Here is a 22,795-nt window from a genome sequence, read left to right as displayed (position 1 = left end):
TCTTTTCGATCTTGTACCCGCGCATAGGCTACACAAGCGGTACACTGAACACCAACCCAATCTCGATGAAAAAAGTAGAAGCAACTAAACTCAAGAAGGGTGACGAAGCTTCTTTGCATCCCATAGTGCTGTCGCACTAAGCGACTACCGTTCCAGAGTCGTACAACGAAGTGATTAGCATACCAGAGTGACGCAAGGCTCTAAGCTCGTACCTTATAAGTAAGCTCTTTATGCTCTCTCCGCTCGCTCCTTTTCGTAGCGTAGATCTTTCTTCTCTTAAGAGATTTTGAGAAGAGTGAGTGCGCTTTCGAAAGTTTCGACTTTTCGATCTTTCTTCCCTTAGCGCACAAGCACTAAGCAAGTAAACTACCTTTTTTCTTCTCTTTCGTCCCCTTTTTTTGTTTTTTTTTTTTTAATAATCCAGATATCTCCGAGAAACTACACTAAAGGGAACTGTTAAGTACAGACGATGCCTAGAAATGATAGTAACACCTGGGTCGAAATACCAAATCCCAGCTTAAGTCCAAAAGGCCTACACTTTAACTAGGAACAGAAAGGTCCGCGAAATAACCGCGTTGCTCGATCAGTGAAACCTGAGTGATGGTCTTCTGGGACGAGACATTCGTAATGGATCCATCATAGACGTTATTTTAGATGGTTCTAATTGTGGGCGATAGTCTTCAACTAGGGGGATCCGGAGTTTCCGAAATCTATACTAGTTTGCCCAGTAATGTTGTGGCTGCAATGCGTAGGCCGTCGTTCTCTGATCCATTCTTTAGGTGAGAGGAAACCTTCTCTTTCAAAATGAATGGAAGGTAAAAAAGAGGAACTGCCTGTAGATAAGTATATAGACATGCTATTTTGATGTGATGTAAGAATCGATTCTCACATAATATACTATATTAAGTGACTTACTCCCCAAAAGCATGCTATGCTCAAAGGGAGAAGCCGGTCCGCCCGATTTCAGTTGAAGTCAATTCACGGGGAAGAAAGAGCTGGCGATCTTCACTCGTCCATCACTCCCACTTGAAGTTAAGAGGTAGTAGGAGCATGAGATGAGGGCTCACACAGAGACGAATGTTGTCAAAGCTACTAAGGAATAAAAAACCCCAGGAATTTTGTTCTTATTCTTATGGGGAAGAGTGAACACTATGACTGGTGGGGCCCCCTCCTTATTTGAGTTCGCACCTGAGAATCGTATCATCAAAAAGACATTGACTGGACTTGAGAGCATTCTCATTGAGTAGGTATGATCGCCAATAACTTGACTTTGATTTCACTCTGACTTGCCCAAATCTATGAATTGCGTCATATAAGGATCAAGATAGATTACTTTTGTCATATTGATCATCAGTCAAAGGGGCGGGTTAGGCGAGAGTAGGCAACTAGCCCATCCTTGCTAGAACAATTGACTACCAGACTTGTATACAAGAATCAAAGAGACAGGGGCTCTATCGATGAGAGCTTAGGTGAAGGCTCGAATAGCTTAGTTGTTAGTTGAAAGACTCTGTATGGGATGTTCTTTCTATAGAGTGATAAACGGAGGGATCTTGCTTTCTAAAAGCCATAGTCAGGCAGAAGGCAGTGTGCAGTCAGCCAGTAGATGACGCCAGAGAGGGATTTGTCAAAGCACGGATAGGAGCTCTACCACGATATGATCTCTCTCATTGAGAAAGCGCTATCAAAGCCGCTGTCCCAATAGCTTCGTTCAGGAGCGAACAACCACTAAATTGCTTGTTAAATGGAGGAGCGGAAGGGGCAAAGTCAACGACTGAGGCCAGAAGGTATGTGAAAGTAGAAGCCAGGGACAGAGAGAGCGGAGGAGAGGACTGATTGAATGAATGTCATTTCACGCTGATAGGAATGGGGGTTATCCCTGTCTATTCTATTTCTCCTGTCTTATTGATCAATGGTGTGCCATGAGATGCTTCGCCCGGAGGATCATTCATGGTGAAGATCCCAACATGATCTACTCGGTCAAGTCTGATTAAAGCACTCCAACCAACCCAACAAAAGAAGCAACGGGTACTACTGGAATGAAATCGGCATCTAATTTCATTTCTTAGGTCTGGGTCGGGATCCAATTCTCTTATAGAAGAAATGGATTGATATGGATTTTTCCCAGCCGCATTGTCATCATCTCACTTCCTCTTCATGACAGAAAAGGAGAAGTTGCTTGACTCAGTGTACGAGGTTAATGAGGGGCTACTTAATGAAAAGATAAACCCGCCACTAGAGCGGAAGAAGGATTCTATACTCTATTTGACGATACCAGCAAGTCCGTCTTCTCGGCTGACGTGACGGCTGAATGGATTGATGATTCATCAACGGGCACAGGCCAATTCAAAGCGGCTTAGAAGCATCAAGGGAAAAACTGGGTGAAAGTCTCCCAGGTTAGTGTGCAGATAGAGGACTTCTTTCACAAGGGGGAGCGTACCAACCAAGACAAAAACAATCAGACAAGACGAACATCGTGAGATGAGCCTCAAGCCCCAAAGGAAGGGCACTCACAAAAGATCTTGCTGCGCGAGAATCAGGTCTGATACAAGCAGTTCCTCGCCTGGGACAATAACTGACGATAGATAGCGAGGGGGGGGTACGAGTTCCAACTAGGACTGTCATAGGAGCGTCAAGCCACTCAAGTTAGAGGAGCGGTTTTCCACTCTTAACCGTTGCACACGAAAGAGGATCGGAGGCCCCCTCAACCTCTTAATCAAGGCGCCCCATCTACATCTATGTCAGCAGCATCAACCGGGACTATACCCATTTACTATTCATACTAGGTCAAAGGAAAATCGAAAAGACCAACGACTTGTCTAAAAGAATCAAAGATCCACGAGCTGAGCTTGATCTTACAAACGCAATTTATTGATTAGTGATTTTTATCAGTCTACCAAAAAGAAAGCGAGTCCTCTGCTCGGTAAAGGAGCATTCAGGCATCGGGGGAAGAGCTCAAAGCCGAGGAGAGCCCTGTGTCCCGCTGATAGAATGGAAAGGGAAGGGCCAGCATCGATAGACGCTCGAAAACCATCGGCGGAGGGGGTCCCCCTTTTCACCAAGGAAGGGACGAGCCGCATTGACGATGAAGAAAAGGTAACACGAAAATAGAACAGCGGGTCTTTCTTTTCGGTCTTTACTGAAACAGATACACGAGCTTCATCTCATGCATGATCTTTTCAGAGCACGGGTCGGGAGGACATTGCAAAAACGCCAGTGGAGGTCTGGTCTCAAAGTCTAGTCTTTCTTCTCCTATCACTGCCTTTGGGGAACGAGCAGGTGAAGAGCTTAGTGTAACGGTCCGGAGCGCAGCCTCTTACTAAGAGAACAGATGCCACGCAAACACAGAAAAAGGGCAAGCGGGTAAAGGAGTAGACTAGCCGGCAAAAGGAAAGAAAGTCGGAATAAGCGGTTAGGCTTAGAGCTGTTAACGGATATGGAAAACTACCTTACAAAGCTGCTACCTACCTTGGAAGGTCAGCGGAAAGAGCTAGAACAACGGGAAAAGAGCTGGGAGTTCGGCTAAGGGAAGTGGGGAAGGGAATGAGGAAGGATAAGACGGAAGACGAGAAGCCGGCCAAGCAGTTGCTTTAAAAAGGCAAGCTGTAGGAGTAGGCAGTTCATAGAGGTAGTTAAAGACTCCATCTTCTGGTGGTTACTATTCGGTGAAGTAAGAGGATGCAGGAAAGGAAGAGATACAGGAAGCGGTTAGGCGGCTAAGAAAGTCATCAGGTAGGTAAGCAAGCCGCCCTGGTGCCAAGCTAAGTCCCAAGCTAAAGACAAGGATCACATCGATAAGAGAAAAAGCAAAGACGGCTTATGCCGAATATCTTGAACTCAAAGAAAACCAAGCCTAACGACTTTACTTTCATACCAGGAAATCGAAGATGTGCCAAATCATTCTCTATCGAATCGTAGTCTAGAGCCAAATGAAACTGATTCCATACGAGTCAGTCTGTCAGTTGCAGCTAACAGATCTTGGTCACTGCATCAGCTCGATGTCAAAAAGGCCTTTCTTCATGGAGACCTCCACGAAGAGGTTTATATGAGTCCTCCACCAGGTTTTCGAGCTCAGGGGTAGAAATAAATACGGACTTAAAATAGTGGAGACTGAACCCTCTACGGAGATGATAGAAGATATGAACCGCTCAATCGATACGATAGAAGAGGAGCTCCGAAGGTTCCTCTCTTCACTCTTCTCGGATGATAAGTCGAGCTAACCTATTCATAAGGTGAGCTAACCTATCCCATAAGCCCCTAGAGTTAACTTGTCTTTGACTTTTAGTTCATTACTTTATTCAGGTCGAAAAGAATGACGCGGATCATGGAGCAGGTTCTCAAGCAATCCCATAAGTGGTATGCAAGAAAGGTATCAGTATAGAAGGTTGGAAGTTTCCCAGCCCGGGGGGAGTGTCCGTGAGTGTTGGTGAACGGTATACGTAGAACAGGTGAGTAAAGAGTTGTCCTTTGAGCTCTTAGCTCTTTTGGTACCGTCGGTATTGCTTCTTTCTTTCAAGTTTTCCTAGGCCTACATCCCTTGGTCCACGGATTAGCAAAGCGGGCCGATGAGATGAATTGGTTCCGGGGTATGCCTGCCGAGGTAGGCAGGGCAATAAGGGCAAGGCTGCGGGAAGAGTTTCAGAACTAGGCGAGAGTCCTTCACTGCACTCACTGGAGAGAAGGGATCATCTCCAATCTAGTTGTAAGGTCTTATCCCCAGAAGAAGAAGTGCATTACAGAGGATAGCCCAAAGGTGGGATACTACTTAGAAATTGTAGAAAGGTATGGTGTAGTCCACCACAGGCTTGTATGGTAATGATGAAGCTGGCTGACAGCTAGAATGAACAAGAAAGTTCTGTTTTCAGAACAGTGAAGATATTGCATCTAGAAGTCAAGTATCCAAATCGTCTTGGTAGTATCAATAAAAGGGAAAGCGCTGCCGCTGGTCAACTAGCATGGTAAGTAGGTCCATGCAGCTGGCCCCGGATGTACCCTCACAATAGGGGAACCGGGTAACCAAGTCGCGATCCGAATGAATGGTAGTTCGCTGGGCCTGTCTTTTGCTCCCAGAGGTGCTGGTTCGAATCCAGTTCGTGACAACCACAAAGCCTTTGATCATAGAATATCTCGGGACCCCCGCTGGTAAATACGGGGCTCTGGCAGCTGCACTTTTTTTTTATATGATGCATCGAATGCTTCCTCTGCTTTCAGTAAAAATACCAAAAGCCTATTCTCGAGGCACTCTTTCTCTTATAGCGCTCTTTCCTTCCCTTCGAGCTAGCCGGAAAAAATCCATTTCTTTTGTCTGTAAGAGAAAAGGCGCTTATTCCATGAAAGAGGAGCGCAGCGGAGTCATGAACAAACAAGAATAGCCACTTCCTTATCTACGCTATTGACTTTCCTCCCCTCGTGGGAAGTAGCAAGAGCCTTTATCTAATCTACTATTGAACCATCTCACCTGAAAGTCAGTCGCTACCTTAAGGCATGCCTTGACTCCACTCGATGGGACTTGCTTTCCTAAAGAGAAGACGAAGAGGATGACACTGGGGATCGTTCTTACTTAAAGAAATTCCCATGAGCTGCCTTGAGCTGGTAACTCAAAAATCGATGATTCTTGGCCACTGACTTACTGCTTTCACTCAAATGCCACTGATGCGTAAGACATTGAGTTGGACTACTTTCCTTCTGGTAATGCCTTTCCCTGTGGTCACCTTGCCCTTCTACTTACTGGCTTGGCTATTTCGAAGGATTCGCTTCGGCGGGTGATTTAACTAAAAAAGAATTTTTGAAAGTGGCACTCCTTCCTTGCTTATTACCCCGTAGTGGGATATTTTTTGACAATCGGTCGTAGATTCCCTGGCTTGGCTAGGAACCTAGTCCCTTCTTGTGACAACAGAAGAGAAGGAATTGCCTTTTTTCTCTCTTTTTCGCCTTTGGCCTGGTCAAAGCAAAAAAGCCACTACCAACTATGATTTCCACGAAATGCTAGTCGAAGATCCACTATTTACTTATTTCTAATAAGATAGGACCATCGGAAAGAAAGTCAAGTCGAATCCCGTGCTTTCGGGTGATTCCGCATTCAAATGCTACCCACGTGAATGCTAGTCGAATCCGTATGCCCAAACCACATAAGATAAGCTAAGCAGCTAGATCGATTCCAAACGTGTGATTAGTAGCTGATGCAGAAAAAAGAAGAACAGCTTCTTCTTCTATGATGACATCTGCAGCAGATTCAATGGCCTCGGTTTACACATTCTTTACTTGAAAAAAAGAGTGAAGTTAGAAGGATTCTCGTCAGAAGGTCAGGTCAGAAGTGGATTCCCGGTACGATACTAGGCTATGATTCCCGGGGAGAGAGAGAACTCTTATAAGAAAATGGGCCTTGAGCCTGCTTCATCGCCTTGACTTGATTCGGGTAAGTCAAAGTAAGGACTTTGCTTTTTCAAATCCCAGACAGGAAGGAAGTCGAAAAAAGATCTGCTTCAGGATCAACTGAAGCAGAAGAAGAGACCTTTTCCCCTTGGGGAATGAAAAAGATCATCTTTCTAAAAATGAAATAAGACGTGTTCACTCTGTAAGAGCCCTTGGTCTTAGTCTTAAAGAGAAGGAAGCCGGCAATAGCACGATAGCAAAGAGCAAAGAAAGCTAAGCGCGCAGAGAGAGCAGCATATAGCGCGAAAGAGTCCAAATACAAGAAAGGCAGAGCGCGAAGCTTGTGGTCCGTTCCTTTCCCAACTATAGTGGAACTTGCCCGAAGGAAATCTTTTATCTTCTTGCCGGGAAAGAGTTTGATTACCAAGTTCGATTACCATAAGTGGAAGTTCAAACCTTATATCTCCGATATATAGGATATAATGTCAGAAAAAAATAAATTTTGGTAGATAGTATGGCTTGACAATGTCGAGCTAAGACTATCGCGAAGTAAACATAGGGTCTGTCTCAGCCTTGACTATGGAATCTGATTTCCTAGCGACTATGTTCCCCTTTTTTCCTGCAGTCTTTCCAGCTATGGATCCTACAATTCCCTATGAAGCTCCCTGACAACCCCTTCAATCCATCTTCATCTTGGCTGGCAGCCTAGATTGAGCCCTGGGACTGATCTTCCCGTTGGCTTTACTGCAGCAGTACTCACAGTGAAAGGTCAGCGGGGGGCATAGCGAAATTCCTCACCGAGATGACTGGACAACCTATCGACCAGATCGCACCAGCGGAGCGATTCAAAGCCTCTTTGGAGCGAATTCCTTTGAAGTAGTTAGTGCTCTAATTGAGTGAGCCGTGGATCATAAATGATGAGCGTAGCTTAATTTAGCTGATCTCACACCGAACTATAAATAAATAAGTGAGTGGCTCTTTATAGCCCAATGGCTACCACCGGAAGTGCGCTAAGTTAGTCACAGGGGAACCCCAAGTTCTTTCTCCGACTCTATAAAATAAACTTGGATGGCTTGCTTGCTTGTTTAGCTTGCCCCCTCTTTGAATGTGTACAATTCGAGCAAGCAAATGGCTAGCAGGGCCGAGGAACCACAATGAACGGGACGACAGAAGTTCCACAAGAATATGACCAGAGAGATATGTTCTTCTTCGTGCATGCAGGTCTGGTTCCTGAGAAAACAGATATCTATTAGCGAGTTTCGCCGTACAATATATAACCCGGGACTGGCTGAAATGAATGAATTCTCATGGTTTCCGCCGGCTAATAGGGCGAGCAGCGTAATGGGGGCGGACGACGTGAGTGAGAGCCCAGACCATAGCGGCTTTAGAGACTTCTCTCTCGGCGACGAAAACGTTCTCCGGGAGGCTTTCCTTTCTGCTTTACTGTGATTTACCCATAACCATCAGCGGCAAGGATTATGGAAGAGGCCAAACCAACCCAGGTACACCACAAGTAGATACGGTTGGAGTAGCAGATCCTATAGAAACAAAGACAAAGCCCGAGGCAGATCCAGACGCGTACCTAGGTGGCGCAGCATCCCTTCGAGTTGCTTGCCACCCCTTTTATCCTTTCTCCCTCCTCCGGTCGCCTCGTTACCTTTTTTGCTTTCTCACATTGACTTCTTTCCGCTTTTTCACTTCTTTTCCTTTGATTCAGCTGTATTAGTAGCTGATGATTCCTTTTTTCCAAGTGTGTCCGATTGGTATCACTCGCATAAGACTTTTCCTTTATTTGTAGCGGCCATGTGGCATAGTCCATCTTTTCCTTCTATTTTTCCCTCAAAATAGAATATATACTTGCCTTTGTACTGATTTGAATATATGTAGGAAGGCTTAGTGGAAGGGCGGCACCCTCTTCAGAGGTGCCCGAGGGGCACGGTCTCTGTCTTTGACTTGGCCTTCGGCCTTGAGAACACAATGATTTCGGACTTTCTCTTTTCCGAGCCTTACTAGGCGCGTATTGCTTTCTTGTCTTTTTTAGCTTGAGGTCTATATAGACGATCTGACTCTTTGTCAAGTGAGAGTAAGAATTCTCCTATTGTGATAGCGGTTAGTGGAACGTGCAAGATAGGGCCAGCTAGGCGAGCAGGGTCAAGAAAGAAAAAAAGTCGTAGGCAGAGATGACTAAGTGAAGAAGGCCCTACCCCTTATTCATTCAAAAAGGGAGTAGCGGAGAGAGACGTTCCCGAAAGGCACCTATCCGTGGGAGACAGAAGATGAATGGGGAGCCGACTAGAAGACAGATAAAGGAGCAGGCTGGAGCGGGGCTTTAGGAAGAAGGGGGCCGGAGATGGACTTGGATGATGGAAAAAGCGGTCTTCCTCGCTTGCTCCAATGCTTGGTGAATCAGTCAATGGAAAATTGCTAGCGATCTCAGAAGCACAAGGAAGCAGAAGAAAGAAGGCCCGCCAGAAAGAGGGGAGACCCCGGAACGATGTATGAAAGAGACTCTTGAAAGCTATCGAAGTGGACAATAGAGTGCTGCTTCTTATGAAAAAGCCCTCAATGCTGTGTGAAAGAGTGGCGGGGAATGACTGGGCTCAGGAGTAAAGTCAACATAGTGTGGAAAGTGGGGTCGACCTTCTAGTGCCTTGTAGGGAAAGAGAGGTTCTCTAGGCAGATAGAGAAGGAAGGGCCAATAGAGAAGAATGTTGAAATGAGAGTTGCATTTAGTAGCGCCGGCGCCTCATCCAAATGAGACTTGGAAAGCGAGATAGGGCCTAACTGGGAGGCAGGAAGAAGACTACACGAGTGGTTCGGGACGGAATCTCTTTGACTTTCTGGTGCCATAGCTTCGACTCCACCCCAGAAATAGTAATAGGAGGGAGCCGCTACTTCACCGGGAGATCGTGATGAGGCAAAAGGGGGCTTTATTAAAGTCCTCTGGGTCGTCCACTAAGTGAGTGAAAGAGGTCTCATTGGGAGAATTGGGAAGAGAGAAGGCCAGCCTCCCACTATGTGAAAGAAGAGCTTTTTCTCTCATATTCACTTCTATAGAATATATATAATAGGTAGTTCGCTTAGCCGCAGCTGAAGCCATAGATCTTGCCCGGGATGCTCCCAAGGTTCATCGGGACATTTTTTTCAACAACTGAACTAGCATCACCGTTCTTAAGCCTAGACTTGTTTTGGGGTTCCAAACCTCCTCCTATTGCCTTTACCCAGCGGCAAGACGCTTAGTTTTGTCGGAAAGGGAATGCTTATTCCCCTCTACTGTGCGGGTGCTAAGACTAGGCGAAGAATTAAATGAATCAGTTCGCTTGACCAACCCGAGCCTTCGAGCCTATAGTTCTTCTGATTTGGCTAACATCCTTCGATGACAAGCCGACCGAAGGAAGACGCACCGGGAGCCTACTTCTATCTCATCAGAAGCAGGCGCATAGGCTATAGAATATAGAATCCCACCTTCTACTCTATCAGCTACTCTAATTTTGAGTTGGTCATAGGTTGACAGTTTTCGGGGCTCACTTTTCGGGTCAGAACTATTGGAAGACGAAAGATAACTTATTTAGACGAATAGTGTGCCGATGCCATTACCCCCAAAAAGCCTACATTAGCAGTGCGGGTTAAATCAGACAGAAACCAAGTCCAAGAAGACCGAGGAGGCCTTGGGGTAATAGAACAAGGGAGGAAGAAAGGAAGGAGCTTCGGCTCCAGCTCCGCAAAGGTAGACTTTTTCCAGGTTAGCTAGAGAGAGCGATATTCATCTTTTATAGCTTGTTTACCGGAGGCCTCGTTTTCAGGTTTGATAGAATAAAGAAGTAGAATAGATCTCTCTTCTTAAAGTATACAACACTTCCCGCAAGGTTCACACCGCGGAAAAGGTGAAACGTCGTCTCTGTCAAATAAGCTATGATACTCTGGTAATACCTGTTGCTGATCCTCATCTTGTACTTGTGAACAGCAGCAGAGGCCGCATATGATAGGTTATTCCAGAATCAATGTGAATATCGCCGAATAGGAGACTTCGTTGCACAATCGTGAGTCCCTTGAATATAGAGAGAAGTTTGACTTGTAAAAAAAGACGTGAGTGTCCCTAAAACTATGCCCTTGTTCTAATAGTACAAGCTCGCTATAAATCCAGTTTTTTGTATATAGATAGAGAGCCCCTAGCCCGAGAGACTAGTTCTCTCCAGTGTCTTTGACAACTATATACGAAAGAGTACGATAACAGGCCTTTCAGTGCCATCGAAAGAGCCTAACGCCTATATCCTACCAACCTCAATCTGCACGTCCGAAAGGGACCCTCTAATTCTATCATTCAGAAGCCTCAGGACCGTATCCATGAGGGTACAAAGATTTTTTTGAGGCTAGCAACCGATAGCAACTGTAGCATTAGGATCGACATTGGAAGATTTTCGTCAAGGTCATACTTAAACCGTATGATCCTTATAACTCATGATAGTTTGACTAAGGAAGCATGCATTGGAGCTTACTTGTTCTCAAAACAGGTGGTCAGGCTAGTACGGAAGTCGGTATTTTGATTCACATCACTGTATCTAAAACAGTGTTCTTCATCCCGCTTACGGAGGTATTCCGAAGCCACCCGAATTGTTGCCTGTACCAGTCTCCCTCAATCGATCAGGGTATCCTCGTATCATCCCTCTCATCGCCGGATGATGATGCGGAAGGATGACCGGGCGGACGTTTTAGTTAAGCTCTATCTGTCTCTCGGGACTCGATCGAGTCATTCTTGTGTGTACTTGTCATTCGTAATGGTTTTAGTAACTCTTTCTTGCTTTCGTCACTTGTCATTCAGGTACTAGTATCTGTAAATCAACTCCACTCTTTCTTGTACCTGGCACTAGTAAAATTGTATCTCGGTTCATGGCATGTTAAAACGACTCTATCGGCTTATAGTCATTCCTGGCACTCGGCGCATGTCTTTGATCAACACCGGTTCCGTCACTCGTATCTGGTTGAACCAGTACTTCCTTTCTGCCGTTCCTAGGGACCACCCACTCCCGTTCCTTGGTTGTTGGTGTATTGGCTCTTTGGTTTGGTTCCCGGTCAAAGCCGTGAAAGCAAGATAGGGTGAACACATCTGTATCGTAATATGGGTATGAGTATAGTATATGTACAAACAGGTAAGTGAACTACTCCTTCGACTGGTCTGCCCGCCGTTTGGTTTGAGGGCCTACATCGACTAGGCCTCCCGCTGACTGAGGGAAGCGATCTGTCTTAAACAAGAAGATTTTCCGGGTGAACAATGAGATGGCATGTGAATGAGTGATATGGGGAGAAGGAATCAATTCTTGTACGTATGATATGGGGTCGGTACGATACACATATGGTGAACAGTCAAAGCGAGGGATGGGGTCTAGTTAAATACGATATGGGGAGATATGGGATACAGCTAATGTCGATAAGGAAGGGAGGGAAGGAGCTCTTGCCTTCAACTCAGAGCAGAACGTTCCTTCCGCAACGCAAGGCCTATTTGCTTTCGTAGCAGCCAAGGATGAGTTCGATCCATTAGGTTCTTCTATTTGTTCAGAAAAGAAACGAGAGACAAGAAAACATCTTTGATTACGATTAAAAGGAACAATCTAAAATAGACCAAGATCTATCTAATTTCGGGTCATTTCTTGGTGAACATGATCTGCCATAATCTCTTCGATCCCTTCATTTATGTGCCAGAATAAAGAGAGATTTGGTAGGAAAGTGGAAGATACTTTTTTTTATATGATAATCAAAGGGAGTGGGAAAGCTGCAGTAATTCTTTGGAAAAGCCCGCTTCTCTTTGTCTTCGAGCTTGAATTCTTCAATCCACTGATTCGTTCCTTCATATACCTCCCCACCAATAGATAGAGACAAATGGGAATAACCGAACCACGTCTACAAAATGCCAGTACCATGCAGCTGCTTCAAAGCCAACGTGATGCTCCTTGGTCAGATGACCAAGATATTGGCGAATACCACATATGATCGAGAAAAGAGTACCTATAATCACATGAAAACCATGAAAGCCAGTTGCTAAGAAAAAGGTAGAACCATAAATACTATCCGAAATTGTGGGGGGCGCTTGATAATATTCCATTCCTTGAAAGGCGGTGAATACTAGAGCCAGTGAAACGGTAGCTACTAAAGCGTAAACTGCTCGTTTTTCCTTCCCCGCGAGTATAGCATGATGAGCCCAAGTTACGGCAGCTCCGGATGAAAGGGGAATAAGAGTATTAAGAAAAGGGATTTCCCGAGGATCTAAAACCGCAATCCCTTTTGGGGGCCAAATACCTCCGATCTCTACCGTAGGTGCCAAAGAAGAATGAGAAGAAGCCCGAAAAAGAGCAAAAAGGAACATAACCTCCGAAACGATAAACAGAATAAACCCATATCGAGGTCCTAATTGTACGACTTTGGTATGATGTCCTTCCAACGTGGATTCACGTAGAACATCGCGCCACCATACGAACATGGTATATAGGATAAAGATTAGGCCCAAACTGAGAAGTGTTGCACCCCCTTGAAATGAGTGCATGTACATCACACCTCCTACGGTGGTTGCCAAAGCTCCGAGTGAACCCGAAATAGGCCATGGACTTGGATCTACCAAATGATAAGAGTGCCTCTGAGATTCAATCATAAACAACTTTGCCTCGGTTGCATGTAAACCCCCCCTTCACCCCCGCCCCCTAAAGTGGTAAAGAAGGCTCTTTGGGGTCTCTCTTTCTATCTGACAGGACAAACAAATAGGAAGGGATGGTTCTTTCATTGCAAGAAGTCTAACTAGAAAAGGATCTCCCTATTACTTTGAGAAGAGAATTGTTGGTTTGACCGACGAACTACGTGGGAAAATGGATCTTCTTTCTTTTCAGAAAGCATTTTTTGAAAGTAACAATTCCATTCAGTTCGGTTTCGGAAAACTTTCCGCCGGGGCCTAACATCAAAGGCGCAGGTTGATCTCTATGGTTGAGGCTGCAATTCATTTTTACACGTGGGAAGGGCTTACTCTACTAGAGGCTCGGCTTGGTCTCGCTCCCTTCCCGTACTATTCCTCCCCACTAAAAAAAGAGCGATTGAGAATCTCGAGAACCTTTCTGAACGTCTGTCTTCGCGGGGCGATTTGAAAAGGAGTATATCTTTCTTGTAGTGCCTTCCATTCCACTATTCTGATCGAGAAAGAATCTCTTCTGAACGACCAAGTCATAATGAGATTAAAAACCGATGCTTCCTTGGCCGTGTGGAACATGGATTAGCATTATGTCATTCCTACAAGTGATCCCCCATCCAGGATTGGAAGAAGTGCTATATGAGGACTTCGAGATCAAATAGAAGATGTTCCTTTCCATTCCTCGTGAGCCACTGATTTCTCCGAAACAAGAGATCAAAGTGATCTTCCTCCTTTTTCCCAATAAGTCGACGGCCTTACACCATTGGGAGACTTCGAATAAACTGGAGTACATATAGGATAGACCGGTGCTAAAACCTTTTCTCAAGATATCTTCCAAACTGTTGGGCTCCTTGCTCCGGATGTTGTTCGTACGGTGTGAAAGCAGTTGGTTACGTAGTTTTAGAATTCTGCTGATCCCAAGTAGTCCATCTCCATCATTGCATATGGCAATATAGAAAGTAAAGAGGAAAAGGCATGACCAGAAGAATTGTGTGAAATAAGTGAATTGATCTAGTTGAGGCATGATTGATTCAGTGATGTGACTTCTCCTGCTCCAGTAAATCAGTCTGGAGACTTGCTAATTCAATTCAATTGCCTTGGTTTTTCCAAGAAATACATGGGAAAAATAGGGAGAAAGAAATGGGATTGTGTCAACAGGCCCCTATTCCGACGAAAAACAGCCCCTTTTCTTTTTGTTTAGCCTGTTCCTATCAGATAAATTCTTAAGAGAAGAGGAAAAAAGTCCTCCGTCATAGGCGGCCGAGGGTACCTTCCTAGAGGTTCTTTTTTAATTTGAATCAGGTCTCCTCACTTATGTTTATGCTTATGATAATATATGCCGATCCCTAATCTCACAAATAGATTTCGACCCAATCTCCCATTTGTGAAGCAGATCATGAGTGTATTCCGCCTACATTTGTTAGGTTCTTTGATTCTGTAAGTTTGTCTTGTTTAGATTGCATTGCACGAGAGCGCCCTTTTTTACTTTATATAAAAAATATAGATTTACAATAAATAATAGGTAACCTTCATCAATAAACCTTGCATAAGAGATAGATCCTGCTGACTTGAACTGAGCACGAATTTCATTTGTATTTGAGCGTAAAAGCAGCATATTGCTTTGAAGGTTTCCAACCTACTGGTTCAGCCAAGAACCAGAAACCGAATGAAGGAAGCGAAGATCAGAGTCAAAATATGCCGTGGAGAAGAGCTTACTTATGAGCGGAAGACGAAGTCGCAGGGGCTGGATTGAATCCTTCTCAGGAAGAGCTGATGCTTGCTGGGTCTTTTTGTCTAGCAGCTATGGAAAAGCCTATAGTATAGGGCTGGAATCGCAAGAAAACCCAGTCTCCAACTGAAAATTCCCTCTCACTTCTATGTTGATCCTCATATTGCTTCATTCTAACTTGTGCCCTTGACTGTCCTTCGAAATCTGTATGACAGTCGACTGCTCCCTGAGATGACTCTCTGCCGAGGCAACATTGGAACCTTCAGGCTGGGGCATAGGTATAAGTGTTGGAGCATAGCGATAGAGGGCTTCAATTAAAATGGGGTCATTTTCATTGTGGTATGATAAGTAGTGTCGTACCACCACTCTGCTAAGGATAACCACTTATATACCACTTCTGTGGCGCGAGTGGCCTTCTGTGCTACTCATTAATCATTAATCTGGGGTGAAATAACAGAATGATGTTAGAGCCCCCTTCAATAAGAGGTCCAGCTATTTTGCATTCCTCGGAACAAATTATCAAGCTAGTGCTACTGCCTTCCTTCGTGCGCCTTCTTTGATTTCTGTGGCTTTACTGGTACGAGCCGCGATCCCAAGTCTTGTTCGCATGCTTCCGGAACTTGTTCGTCAACACCAGGTCAGCAGGTGGCTCTTTCATCAGACATGGCTATGCTCACCATATTGCAGTATAATGGGCGATATCTCCTACGCTGTCTTTGTGGATTCCCACCGAATTCCAAGTAGTCTTATCTTTCTGTGCGGCTTTCTTTATAGGGATCCTGCCGGCACGGTACTCCGTTTCCAGCAAGTTCGTGAAGGTCCAGCAATTTGAAAGGGGATGTTGTACGTACCGATGTTTTTGACAGTACTACTTAGGGTCCTCAGTACGACTTCGTTTGGCCTGTGTTCCAAATTCAATGCTCAGGCAGCTCAAAAGCCTTATTCTTCAACAGGAGCTGGTCTAGTACTTCGGGGCAGTAACTCAAAGTGGTACCAGGTCAGTCCCTAACTATCTGCTTCCACTAAATACGCGGTAACGCTAACTCATGTGCTGAACACAGGGTCAGTCACGGACCTCTTAGGTTTTTTCAGAAAGAACAAAAAAATTATCGTTAAGGTCCCATAGATAGAACCTGATACGAAGTACTGAACATAAGACCTATGTAAGGGAGTCAGTCCTACTCATAAAGGTGAAGGACCAAGCACTAGATCGTTGAAAACAAAAAGAAAGACTGACTTTTAGATAACTTATTTAGGAAGGAGCCATCGTAACTGCTCGCCATCGGAATAGGCTTTCAAGGCAGCTGCCAAGTCAGCCAGTAAGTAAGCAGGTAATAGTCAGCCAGCAAGCTGGGCCGTTCTTGCCAGTTCGAGTACGAGACTTCGGTGTAGTAGTACTATAACGGTTTTGACACATACTAAGGACTCCTTTTGTAAAGCAACTTCTTGTGCTTTTATTCCAGCCAACGAAGCTCCGTCTAATCTAATAGGGGCTCGGTTCGGTTCACCCATCATACCTACTAAGTCGAAGGCAGGCGAACTCGGACCAGTGCAACAAAGTTTAGACTCTCGCGATTGGACTCTATAACAGAAGAGGTTGTGCAAAAAGGAAAGGGAAAAGAAGCTTTGCAAAAGCTAAGGCCGAAGCTCTTTGGGCGATATTATAGCATAGCGCATTTCCTCATGATTAGGGTGATGTGGTTGTTCCATCGGTTTTCTTTATGGAGGGATCTCTTATTCAAGATATTCTTGAAAGGCGGATTGACAAGTGCGACGAGGAGATGGAGATTCCAGAAAAGTCTACGAATAAGTAAGTGAAGGCTTGGCTTACGTGCTCAGCTCAAGCAAGAAGAAGCTAGAAAGTCAAGCCTATTGAATGGTGGCAGAGGGAGTGGAGGTCTAAAAGTCAGAAGAGAACACTGTGCAAAGGGTACGCGACCACAACACACTGTTGTCCCTTTTTTTTCTTTCTTTTTCTTCGCACTAGGAGTAGCTGTAACTTAGCAATTCGATTGTACTCAGATCGAACATGGCAATGAATGTCAGTGTGCTCTCTGGGCCTTACTTCTTGATGACTGATCTACATTCTCAGCTGATGACATTGAATGATTTGAGGACGCTGGGCGGCCAAGCTTGCTTGCGCTTGGGCTGTTTCGCCGTGGCTTGGGGTATAACGGTTCGGAGAGATCGACGAGCACCTCACACTGCCATGCCAACCGCAGCTTTTGAATCAATTTTGGGGTGATCTTTGACCAGCCGATGCAGCGGGAATGGGATATTGAATGAAAGTCAATCGAAGAGACAAGTGACTTCCCCGCTAAGGAAATCTGCTAACACTCTAAACGATTCAAATACAGATCAAAGTCTATCACGCCCTCATAGGAATCGAGGAAAGATGGATTTTAGCAGCTGGGTAGTTCACCACTGTTCGAGCTTGATAGGTAATAGCAAATCCTAGATCACCCTTTTGAACTAAACTCAGGGTATTGATAGCAAGAAGATTCGCAGTCAAACTATCCAGTTCAGGAAGTTCTCTTGCGGGATAGGCTAATCCGAACAAAAAGCATCCTAATAAAGGAAAAAATGGTATTTAGGACATCAATCCAGAGGGGATGAAAAGGAGGCACACAACAGCTCATCCAACAGGATAGGTCTGAAAACCTGGCGCATAAAGCGTAGCTGATGAAACCGCATTCCCTTCTATTGGCTCCTACGGATGCTTTCCTTGAGTTCATCCCGCTTTGGAGAAACCTCCTTCATTCTACCTCTTGCCATTGTCTTTTCAGTACCTTGGTTAGCTTCCTATTCAGCCAGTATGCCTCTTTGCACACCTTCCCTTTCGGTCATCTCACTCTTTTCTCTCATCCCCGCAATAGGGATCAATCTTTTACACCGATGTATCGTACTCTCTCCTTCCGATGCTGCAAGCTGAGATAGTTGAATTAGATGTCAGTTCCTCTAGCAGACAAGAAGGCCATCAATGAAACTCTTCTTTCATAGCTTGGCTAATTGCTTTCCTTTCCATGCTCTGGTATGAACACTATAAGGGATTGAGCTAAGAAAGCTGACTAAATCGGGTTCGAATGAGAGTCTGGCATCCTTAGGGATCTGGCACTACCTTCCAGGTTTGGTTGGCACACAAGATATTCCTTGAACGATAGGAATCTGGGAGAAGTCAATTCCTTTTTTCAATGCTTTGGGGATCGATCACCACAAGAAGGAGCTACACATGAAGAATGGCAAGACATAGAAAGAAGGGGTTCTGCACGAATGCCCTGTTGAGGAAGAGAAGGGGTTTGAGAAGAAGGCCTTCTTGTTAGCTTTCAATTTGCCTACTTACTTCTCAGCTTTTCTGCCAAACGACTGCTACCTTTTCGATTGCTATCATCCAGTTGTGGCTTTTTTCCCCTCAGGAGTGTGCAATTGCTTGTTCGCAAAATTCCTTCCTTCATCACGTCATTGGCTACCGGAAAAACATTCTCTCACTTACCCAGACGAATTGATTTCATATCTTTTCATCTTCTGTGAGGACTGTCCTCCTAGCCTTTTCATATCCTGCTTTGAAGCAACTACACTTCCTCGTTAGCCAGTCTGGCTCTCGACCTGCTTCAGTCTCTGGCTGCTGGGACTATTGCAATACTTCGTTCTGCTACCTTCCGATGTTGCTTACTACCAATCCGATAGCTAACCTTGCTTTTTGTCTACCTTATCAGTAACTGCTATATTCGGAGACTTTACCTGAAGAAAACGGAGACATAGAACTACTCGGATTCCATGCTTTCTCAAAGAAATGCCCTTATCTCGATCTTTCTTAGAGGCTAGAGTCTAAGGAAATGGAAAGCCAGGGGAATGCTACCAACTCCCTTTACTCCCACGTTGGAAAGCATATGAACTTGACTGAACTGAATGACCAGCCCCGGGCCGGGGTAAAAGAAGAAGGGATAAGATAAGACAGTAGCACCCACCACTCTGTCAGTAGAAGGTTATCCAGTCGATCTTCGTAAGTAAGTAAGTAAGTAACACTTTCATCGATGATTCCTCTAATCCTCTCAAGGCTTAGAAGGGAGCTGAACCATTTATCTCTATGAAATTCTTTGGCAGAGGGACTCTAAAGTGGCCTCACTTCGCTCGCCTCCCTTCCGGTCGCCTCAGCTTCTGAATCCAATCTTGAACGTTCAGTTAGGCATTCAAAAATGCACTTCTCTTTCAAGTTCCAATCAGATTGTTATGCTCGTGGTGACTTCTCAGTTAGGAATTCTCATTGCCCCTTCTAAATGGTTACAGGACTAGGGCCCTACTAGCCTCATCGGCCGATGTCTGCCGTCTCGCGATTCTTGCGTTTATGGACCGAAGGAAAATAACTCCAATCCTTCCTCAGGGCAACATGCTATATTATATGATATATCTTGGGAGTTGAAGGTCGCAGTCCCTTTCCCTCAGGCGAGTTCCTCACTTAACTTAAAAGAGGAAGGAGTCTTTGCGAATTCAGTAGCTATGCTATGTAATACACACCTGACTTCTACCTTCGTGTGTCAATGGATCTTTCACATACTCCCTATTTATTATGTTTCCCTATTGGTCTCACTACCATACCAAACCCTCCCTCCGGTCGCCTCGTTCCCTTGCTTTTCCATTGCTTTGATCCTCTGTCTCTGACACCTTCCTTAATTAAGTGGAGAATTCCTTCGTACTTGAGTGTCCCAATGAGCCCGTAGGCAAGGTCATTACTATTTTAACGCATGACATGAGGTTGTCTACCTCACTAGTATTTGAACTGGAATGCCAGGCGGAGGAGTGTAACTGCCTTATCGCGCTATCCGACTTGTATGTGAAAAGCATTTCGTACTCGTAACTGATCCCTTCCTAGCGAAAGGTGTGCTCCAATGAAAAGTACACAACACTAGTAGTGCCCCTTTTGACGACCAAGTCACAATGGAAACAATGTATCTCTCTGGGGATGCGAAGAATATTTGAAAGCACTTTCGAACCATCACACGGATTCCAACCCAACTGCCCATGATATGGTAAGAACGGAATGGAAGGGAAAAAAAAGTCTTCTATGCGCAGACGTGAAAGCTCTATCAATAGAACTAGCTTCTTTTTATTTAGAGAGGAACGATTCCCTCGTCTGAGAATCGTCATTCACGCACTATTCCTCCCCACTAAAAAAAGCGATTGAGAATCTCGAGAACCTAAACAAAAATGCAGAAGTGAGCGTACCCCAAGGCTCTCCTCTCTCCCTCTTTTTTAGCCAACACCATCAACCCCATTTTTCACCGGTCAAAGCCAAAAATCTGATTAATAGAAGGAAAGGAGATCAGAAAAATAGGCGGACGACTTATAGTATAGGTCGGATGTTTCCGTGAGCAGTAAGCAGCAGATCCCCCCTTATTTTGGGAAAGCTGGTGGCCGCGTGTTAATTCTTTCAAGGCAAGGGGCGGCCTGATTCGACATTGTTGTTTACTCTGATCCGGTCGAGGTGGTTTTCACCAGCGCGTAGGTGGTCTAAGTTCCTATGACCGAGTCTTTCTGGCCCCTGTGAACATCTTTTCTTAATGTATTAAAGAGGGCCTCTCTAACCGGTGAAGGTGGGTGTCCACTAACGGCCATTCCTGGCTCGGCTCCGATAACGCAATTCCGGGAGGAGTCGGTAGTTGGGCGCTGGATCCCTTCGGACCTGGAGAACGTGTGACGCTGAGTCGGGGTTTGGTGAACCAACAGGTCGCTCCTCTAGTTGAAGTATCGGGCCCCTTTTTTGTTGCCTAGGTTACACCTTCGGAATACCCCAGAAGGGAATTTTTATCTACTCCCCCCAATCTGCACTTTACGCCACGCCGACTCCCCTTTCGTCATAAGGCGTGGAATTAGACCAAGGGGAATCTCCATAGGAACAAGTCCCTTAGATTTCGCACATAGGAGATCGAGACACAGCCCCAGGGCTATGGGGAAAGATGTAGATCGATCACCCTAGATAGACAACTACATAGAGGGTCTCTACAAGTCAGTCTATATATTCTTTGATTTCGTTCCCCCCGTAAGATCAATATCACAACCAATGAGGTCCGCAAGTTTCACATCTAAGTAATACTCGATCCGATAGTTTACGATATAGATAGATATATATTTAACAACAACATTCTAAGAAAAGATATTAATAGATATCGGTAGTTGTCCGGTCGTACCCAAACAATAAGATTCCTGAGGAAAATGCACCTAAGATCAAATATTTCGAGCCGGCTTCCGTGGAAAATTCAGACTTTCTTTTTGATGCTGCGATCACATAAAAACATAAACTTTGAGGCTCAATAGCTAAATACATGGCAATTGAATCATAAGCCGAGATCATAAAGAGCATACTGCGAGTAGGAAGTGGAATTAATACAATGGATTCAGAAGCATCAAACCTCTCTTGTTCGGAAGAATCGAAACACATCGAAATGGTACCAGCCGTACTTAATAATAGAAGGATTTGGCAGAAATATGTAAAATTGTCCCTCCTAAAAAGATTATTCCAGAATAAATGGGCAATAGTTAGGAGAGGTGCGCCAGCGGCGAGCAGAAGCAAGGTTATTAGATACCTCAGGAAAGCCCGGCCAGAACCACACGTGCAAGTTTCCCTGCATGTGGCTCGTCCGTGATAACTTCTTCGGATTTGCGTGAACTAGCGGACCGATCACTAAGTGGGGATGCTCCCTCCAGCATGAGCGAACCTTTTCGAAAGTGGTTAGGAATGGGCGCCCCTCTCCCAGCCCGGATCCAGCCAGGTTCTATTGATCATGTCCCCTTCCCAACAGTTGGAACTTGTCTTGGGGCGTCTTTGGCTTTACGAGAGAAAGCTCGCCGTAGAAAAAAGTCTTTCTCTTCCCGTCCCGGGTCATAGGTGCGTCCACAGAAGAGGAAATCGCAATGCATCTTGCTCAGCAGGCGTAGCTTGGAGTGAGAGTGTAGCGGGGGTAAGGTAAGGAGGCCGCCAGAGAGGAAGGCAAACCGGCCTATTAAGCGCAGCTAAGCTAATATGCGCCGGAGAAAGCCAGGTGCCGTAGGTAAGCTCTATTCGGCCCGGAGCATTGATTCCCCATAACGAATAGGCTAGCTCTATCTCTCAATTACCTATCCTGTGCTCGAGAAGGTCCCTCAGTTCCTCGGCAGCACCTCGAGGTGCATTTAGTTGTCTTACATGAGACTCGGGATATTACCCACTCCATGGCATGACACCTTTCGCTCATCCATTCCGCCCGCCCAGACGCGGCGCCTTTTCTCATTATCATCTACCGCCCTTTCTTTCCTCCCCGCTATTCACGCATGAAGATCGTCGTATGTATGCTCTACTTCGGGTGTCGGTGCTATAGTATAGGTAGGATTACATTATGGCAGGATCAGTCACCCGGGCAAACCAACCCTCCTCCAAGAAGAATTGTGCTATGCCCCCCCGATCCCTAGAGAGCGAAAGAGCTGCCTGGTGATCCCTAGGTTGCAGCACGTTCGGTCGTGAACTCCTCGCGCCGCTGCCGCCGTTTCTAGGACCGACCGACGCCTCACCTGCACAGGTACCTACCTAGTGTCGGTCGCACATTCAACATAGCGTTCGGACTCATGTGCCTTTCAGAACCAGGGGTCTTCGAGCCTGCTGCGTACGATTAGCCAGCCTTGCGGCGGCAAAAGGATTCTAAGCCCCCCCATGCTACGGTTCCCTGCGGTCCGAACCCGGTGCCGCATTAGGTTAGGGAACTGGGCGATAATAGCTCCTCCGCATCCCAAAGCGCGCTGCCCTCCTAGGCGCGCAACACTAAGTAATCCAAGCCAACCCACATTACTGACTAACGGTGGATAATCAAATTTCTTAGACGTACTAAATACAACTCCATGAATGAGCAAAATGAAGGTTGCATTAATGATAAAGATCTCTGGGGAAACCGCTAAAAAAAGATTGAACATGTGGGAGGATCCGAACGAATTCTGCTTTCATTTCCCACGTATGGAGTACTTAGTGACTGACGTTACGGTCTCCCGCAGGTAGGCTGCACGCGGCT

General features: G+C 45.5%; 3 protein-coding genes and 1 pseudogene across 3 annotated transcripts, besides 2 other annotated features.

Moving 5' to 3' along the window:
* Positions 1 to 5,027: 5,027 nt before the first annotated feature.
* Positions 5,028 to 5,091: a dispersed repeat (first copy of repeat X-14).
* A 6,905-nt stretch (positions 5,092 to 11,996) lies between these two features.
* sdh4 lies at positions 11,997 to 12,284 on the bottom strand (annotated as a pseudogene).
* Positions 12,212 to 13,009, bottom strand: cox3 (cytochrome c oxidase subunit 3). Its single transcript has one exon. It carries the CDS (start codon positions 13,007 to 13,009, stop codon positions 12,212 to 12,214), a length of 798 nt encoding a protein of 265 aa, YP_009640788.1.
* A 571-nt stretch (positions 13,010 to 13,580) lies between these two features.
* atp8 (ATPase subunit 8) lies at positions 13,581 to 14,060 on the bottom strand. The gene has a single exon. The coding sequence runs from the start codon at positions 14,058 to 14,060 to the stop codon at positions 13,581 to 13,583; it is 480 nt and encodes a 159-aa protein (YP_009640787.1).
* A 2-nt stretch (positions 14,061 to 14,062) lies between these two features.
* Positions 14,063 to 14,277: a dispersed repeat (second copy of repeat X-02).
* Positions 14,278 to 20,946: 6,669 nt separating this feature from the next.
* On the bottom strand, positions 20,947 to 21,339 carry nad2 (NADH dehydrogenase subunit 2; one part of a trans-spliced gene, as the record gives it). Coding sequence (YP_009640764.1) covers positions 20,947 to 21,339 — 393 coding nt within the window.
* A 1,208-nt stretch (positions 21,340 to 22,547) lies between these two features.
* nad2 (NADH dehydrogenase subunit 2) lies at positions 22,548 to 22,700 on the bottom strand (one part of a trans-spliced gene, as the record gives it). Coding sequence (YP_009640764.1) covers positions 22,548 to 22,700 — 153 coding nt within the window.
* Between the last annotated feature and the right edge of the window lie 95 nt (positions 22,701 to 22,795).

This window comes from Lactuca serriola, mitochondrion, assembly GCF_051521515.1.
Source record: "Lactuca serriola mitochondrion, complete genome".
In the NCBI taxonomy this organism is placed as follows: Eukaryota; Viridiplantae; Streptophyta; class Magnoliopsida; order Asterales; family Asteraceae; genus Lactuca; species Lactuca serriola.
The sequence above is the reverse complement of the archived record's forward strand: the minus strand, read 5'-3'. Positions and strand labels throughout refer to the sequence as shown.